The following is a 6,000-nucleotide window of genomic DNA, read 5'->3' on the forward strand; positions in this document are numbered from 1 at the left end:
TCACTCCCACCAAGCCAACCAAGCCCTTTCCCGTGGTGCCTGCCAGTCCGCACCCCCTCATCCAAAAAAATTAATCAAAGTACGAATTTCCCTATGGGACAGTGCTCACTGCTTAAGGAGTTAGTCTTTCACATCTTTCCATCTGAGGACCTTAGCCCTTCTCTCCTCCCAGCTCCAGGGCAGTGAGGCTTGGGGCCTGCTCACTAGATAGAAGTGATGAAAATAATTGGACCACCGGTCTGTTCGGAAGAGTTTTTTCAAGAATAGAGGTCTTTGGTTTGGCCATGAGATATCTCTTTATTTGTCAATCTTTCCTCCCATCCCCCACCTCTTGTGTTTTAGTCAGGCCGTCTTCCTCAGTTACAGATCTTCCAGGCAGAAAAGCCAGGGCTATAGCCCATGATCCCAAAAAAGGAACATCTCCAGGCCTCTTCCTCCCGGCCCCACCCCCAGGTGCCCCTGGCCCTCGAGGGGGGACTCTGTTCCGCTCGCTGCAAGACCTGCTGACTCAGGGATCGTGCAAGCCTCCATGGGAAGCCCCCGAGCCGCAGTTCCCTCGCTGCCCTGGGAATCTCAGGGCCTCCAGGGCTTGGGCAGGGTTTTACCTGCACTCACTGTGCACTCAGGCAAGGCCCTTCCCCGCAGCAGGCCTAGGCTGCCGCAGCCAGCGAGGGAGTCAGGAGCTGACTTGCCCCTCAAGAACTTGCCAGAGCCCGGGGGGCGCAGAGGACCTGGGGGATAAAGATAGGCACACCAGAGCCAGCTGCCCCCAGCCCTTCGTGCAGAGGAGGGAATGAAGGCCCATGGCCTGGGAGCGTGGCGCCAGAACTAGAAGCAGAGCTGGGTCTCCTGACACTGTCCTCAGATGCGACTGGGAGTTAGGAGAAGCTCATCAGGAGGACAGAGTCAAACGAAAAGCATAAAAACTCAGGTGGCTCAGTTCACAGACCCTTAAGTTCTGCCTCTTCCGACCTGAGTCTAAGGCTGTCGTTCCTGCCACCCGGTGTTTGTAGGTACGTCTCCAAGCTCGGTGCCCTGCTCCTCGGTCACAGTCCTTCTTCCCAAAAAAGCACCACCTTCCAAACCTTGCACTGCAAACCCAATTCTTTCTTCCCAGAACCGTTTCCTGACCCCGTGACCCCAGCAGCGACTCCCAAAAACTCTAGGTACCCCCAGAAAAGAGAAAGCCCCTTTCCCTTAAAAGAGGCATGAGTGTTATCAACCCTTTGCATCTTCTGAGTTGAAAGGTAAGCCTCCCAGCAGCCCCACCCCAGGACATTGTCTTGTCCCCAGCAGAAGTTAGTGGCGTTTGCATGGAGACCCTGTGCAGCGCCCCTGAGTAACAGCGCGTCTGTCCTGCACAGGCACAGGGCACATGCAGCGAGCTGGCGTTGACGTGAGGAAGGCGAGGTCCTCCCCCAGAGGCGCATTCCTGTCCATCTTTCGGCTGCACACCTGGACCAGGCCTGCAGGCTGCCAGACGTCACTGCCTGGCAGGGAGAGGGGAGCGTGAGCCGGTGGGAAATGGGAGGGACTGCCTGATGCCGCTGCCGCCGGTGGGCCTCCCCCTTGCACAGTCCTGCATGAACTAGCATCTTCCTCACTTCCCTCGGGCCACGGTCTCATCTCTGCAACAGGAATTTACCGGGAGGTTGAAAAGAGAAAAGAAACAGCACGAATCTCCTGTGTGTGTGACCTGATGGAGTTCTTGCTGGCCTCCTGCCGGCGCTCGGCCTGCTCCCTAGGGTGGGGGCACAAGTTTCCTTACCACCTTTGACCTTTAAAACCCAACAGGTTTTCTTCCCTGTATCGTGCAAAGACAGCTTCAGGCTTTGCTGAGTTTTACAGACATTCACACCCTGGCCACAGTGCTAAAAATAGCCTCCTTCCTTTCTCTCATACTGGTTAGCTAGGCTTCCGCCCCGCTTGATGCCGCTGCTCTGCAGCCTGGGCGGGAAGGGAGAGCAGAGAGCTCTGCACTGCAGCCCCGAAACAATTCTTTGCAGCAAAGCCCGCGGCAGGCCGGCCGGCCAGGGAGCACTGACCCGTGACCACCAGAGGGAGCACTGACCCCCGGGCGCCGTGCTCCCGCTGCCCCCCCTTCTCAGGGTTCCATTCTGCTCTGGCACACATGATAATCAATCCCAATTCCCGGTGATTTTCATTTATTTTTTTCTGCTCCCTGGGCTCCAGGATGTTATTTTTAGTAGTAGAACTGCTATAAATATTTATAAAGGGCAGTGACTGGAATGAAGTGAGAGGCCCCACAGCTGGCTCTCTCATCCCCCCAACACACACACCCCTGCGGACCCCTGCCCGCTGCCTGAGAAGCCAGTGGGCTCAGCCCGTAGCCACCCACGGAGGGAGTCATGTGGAAACCTCGTGAGGGCACAGTCAGGGCGAAACGGGTGGGGTTAACTCTCTGTCCTTCCCTCTCGCTGTCTCTGCTTCCTCATTACTCCCACCCAGGAAGGAGGTCAAGGCTTATTCCGGGAGTGCTGTGCCCTGCTCGGCCCAGGGCCTCGGTGTCATGAGTACTGGGCATGGGGGCAGGTGCAGCTTGGATCACTCCAGCTGCGTGAGAGCAGACAGGAGATGGGAGCCTGCGGAGAGGCCCGGGGGGGGGGGGGGGGGGGTTGCCGCCCGGCCCAGCTGGGACCGCCAGTGAGCCCCTGGAGGGCCGGCCAGCAGGGATGCGGGTGAAACAAAAGCTTCGTCGGTGAAAAGGTTCTCCCACACACTCAGGAAACAGGGATCCAGCCTTGCCTGGAGGGCCGGATGGGGCAAGAATGAACGTAACCATATGGAAAGTTCTGAGGGACACTCCCTGCCAACCAGTGGTGAGATTAGGTTGGGATGGGGTGGGGGGGCAGGGCTACAACAAGGTATCAGGGATGACAGTGTGCTTCCCCCCCAACCCTGACTCCCCACTCTGAGGACGGGGCACGACCCCCCCTTCCCGATTCCTCGCATGAACTGCTGGCTTCTTCCAGGGCAGAAGGAGCCAAAGAACAGTCAGATTAAAAGCACCAGTGGCTCCCAAACAGCCAAGTGCTCAGGCCAGCTAAGGTGCACGTGAAGGGTGGCGGCAGCCTCGGCCCTGCGCACCTATCTGCATCTGGGAGGTTGCCCGAGCCCACAAGGCCCACAGCCACCGCTCGGCTAGTGCTTGCGCCAAGGAGTACCCTTAGCATCTTCAACTGGGGGAGACACTCTGGACTCCCGGCCTCTGGCGTGCGCCTGGGGGACGATGGGGAACTAAAGAGAGGCACAGCGATGAGCTCAGATGCCAGCCTGACAGTGCATGGGGTGAGGGTTTTATATAAATTCTAGTTGACAGGTGAGTTCTTCTACAGCTAGAATATCCACCATTATCTACAGAGCCCGAGGTGCCTCCTGACTTCTTGGCATCTGCTGTAGGACGCAGATCCGTATCAAGAGCTTGATGCCAGTCCCTTTCCTCGATTCTGACCTGGGACACAGGTGTCACCCGTGTCCTTCTTAATTATTCTGTGGCCATTAGGAGTCTAATTTAACCTGAGTAGATGATCTTCTAAAAGAAGTGACATATACTGTCAGCACCATAGGCCCCCTGGGCTGCTGTTTCATAGCCATGAAGACCCCTTGAGAGGTCCTGAATGCGTCCTGGGTCTTGAAGAAGTTGCAGCCACACCAAGTGCCGGTCACAGCCGTGCTGAGGTCCCGTGTATTCTCACAGCCCCCTCATCTGCTGCTTGCGCTTTATCCACTGGCAGACTCCCCCTCTTTTGCATTGCTTACTCCCTACTCCTGTAGTCCGTGACAGCTTCAGAAAGGTACAGTTGCTATGGCAATGCCTGGAGCCATCTGAATTCCTGCTACACCTTCTGGAAGAAAAGGGCTTATGAAGAACCATTCAGTGGATTCCAAAGCTAGCCTCCCCGGGCTTCTCCTCTGCCAGGGGCCAGACGGCTGTTGCAACCTGGAGGTGTGGGAGATAGTAGCCCATCTTCCTTGGGATGGTGCTCCCATGGCCGCAAGCCACACGCACCTGCATGGGTTCTCCATGTGTGGGTCAGAGAACAAAGGCTTCCTACCTGGGGCTCTTAGGTAAGATACAAGACCGGTGGTTCTGAAACTTGGAATCCCCTGGAAGTTTGTAGTATGTGGATAGCCAGGCCCCACCCGCTGTTTCTGACTCAGTAGCAGTTCTAACAAGTGTGGGTAGCATTGGTGCTGCTGATCCGAAGACCACGCAGCAAGGACCACTGTACATGTTTATGAGAAGAAGAAAAGGCACAGGAGACATCGCCAGGCAGGTGGGGAACGGCCAGAGTCAGTGAGTCAGTGGTCTGTTCCAAAGGAAGAAAAAGAGGGGCCTCAGCAGTCACTTGTATGCTTAGGTGCCCTGGGGAGCATGTGCCAAGACTGGTGGTCTTCATTGTTTGGGGGTTTTTTGGTCTCCAACAAGCAATAATGACCTGCCCCCTAGGCGTGTTCAGATAGGGCAGCGTTACAAGCCAGGCCACCACTGTACGGAAGGGCAATACCCCAGATGCCCAGGGGGCCGAGCGGGTCGTGCACAGTCTGGTCTTCACAGTGAGGGAGGCTGAGGGCCCGGCTGGCCCCAGTGGGAGACGGGGAGAAGCGGTGTAACGGCCACCCAGCCCCACAGTGGGGGCTTTTCCACCAAGATGCTTTCCCCAGAATGCAAACCTTGTCTTCCATGTTAAGTCGTGTTTGGGGCCCCGCTGGGCTGCTTATTCCAGCCTACCTGAAGCTGCGACTCCCGTGAGTGGAATCCATTTCCCAAGGGGAAATGACTCCCGGAGGGCCTAAGGCGAGGGTGGCCAGCCTTCCCAGTGATAAAGAGCAGATCCTGGGGTTCTGACGCCTTTCTGCACACTTAGCCCTGCCTGGCAAGCCCGGCCCGTGGGCTGTGTGCTGGGGTCTCTCCTGCCAGGTGTGGCTGCAAATAGGTGGAGCGTGCTGGCGCCGTCTGCCCTCTGCCCCCTACTCCAAGGAGGGGGGACAGCCAGGGCAGCACCACGGGGGGAAAGAAGTGGGCATCGAATCTGTTGACAAGTTCCAGGAAGCGATACCAGTTCCCCAGGTGTGTGAAGGTTTGGATGGGCAGTGAGTGCTTTCATTTTTGAATGACCATGAGGAGAACTGGGACTTGGAGGCGGTGACAGGGCTCTTGGAAGGCGGGCACCAGAGAGCATCTTGGTATTTCTGAATCAAAGGGAGCCTAGCACTGCTAGAGGTAGAGATTAAGAAGTGACAAGTGCAAGCGCCTGGCTGGCTCAGTTGGTAGAGCACGCGACTCTTGATCTAGGGGCCATGGATTCAAGCCCCATGGGTGTAGAATTTACTAGAAAAGAAAAAACATGTTGTGGGGGCAAGGAGCGGACAAGTAGCTCGATATGGGACTGTCGTTCATTTGAGAAGATACTTAGGAGTTCTGGCGGTGTGCTGAACCCCAGGACCCCTCTTCAGGCCTCACTGAACATGGGGCCTTAGAGGTTAAGGTTGAAGCCTGGTCTGAGTTCCTAACTAGGGCACGGGAATGGGCTCGGAGGGGCTGCGCTGCCCTCTGAAGCCTGTCAGACTGGGGACAGTGCACCGGGGAAGGGAAATGGTCACTGCTCAGAGTGGTTCTGGACACTTGGAAGCACTGGTCTGCAGGCCCGTGGACAGGAGAGGAGGCGGAAGGATGTGTCTGGAAGAATTAGATGAATCCCCCACAGAGTCCTCAACCAGAGAAACCTCTTGGGGCCTCGGCCTGCAGCCAGGGGCGTGCCTCCCGCCACCGCCACCAACGGAGTTTGAAGGCTGTGGGAAGATGGCCGGCGACACGCTCCTCCCTGCCCGCACCCCAGTTCTGGTGAGGGGCGCCGTGAGTCCTCAGTGCACCTGCACACACAGGGGGGGCCTCTGGCTTTCAGGTTTAGGCCACAGGTGCTGCAGCTTTCTCCCCTCAGGGGAGTGAACCCTCAGACACAGCATATGACCTGGGGT

General features: G+C 57.2%; 1 protein-coding gene across 12 annotated transcripts in view; it reads left to right on the forward strand.

Annotated features, from left to right (window-relative positions):
• The window catches only part of DTNB (dystrobrevin beta), a 208,887-nt gene extending 207,201 nt beyond the window's left edge, over positions 1–1,686 (forward strand). For 8 of the 12 annotated variants that reach the window (XM_077774209.1, XM_077774211.1, XM_077774213.1 and 5 more), the window contains one exon: positions 1,365–1,417. Coding sequence is in view for 3 of the 12 variants with exons in the window: in XM_077774220.1 (XP_077630346.1) it covers positions 1,365–1,513 (149 nt within the window). In the remaining 9 variants the exon portion in view is untranslated. Of the gene's footprint in view, positions 1–1,364 lie in introns of all 12 variants that reach the window. The other 4 variants (XM_077774220.1, XM_077774219.1, XM_077774217.1 and 1 more) reach the window with 3 other exon arrangements.
• Positions 1,687–6,000: the final 4,314 nt, after the last annotated feature.

The sequence above is a fragment of the Crocuta crocuta genome, unplaced genomic scaffold (genome assembly GCF_008692635.1).
Source record: "Crocuta crocuta isolate KB4526 unplaced genomic scaffold, BGI_CrCroc_1.0 scaffold246, whole genome shotgun sequence".
In the NCBI taxonomy this organism is placed as follows: Eukaryota; Metazoa; Chordata; class Mammalia; order Carnivora; family Hyaenidae; genus Crocuta; species Crocuta crocuta.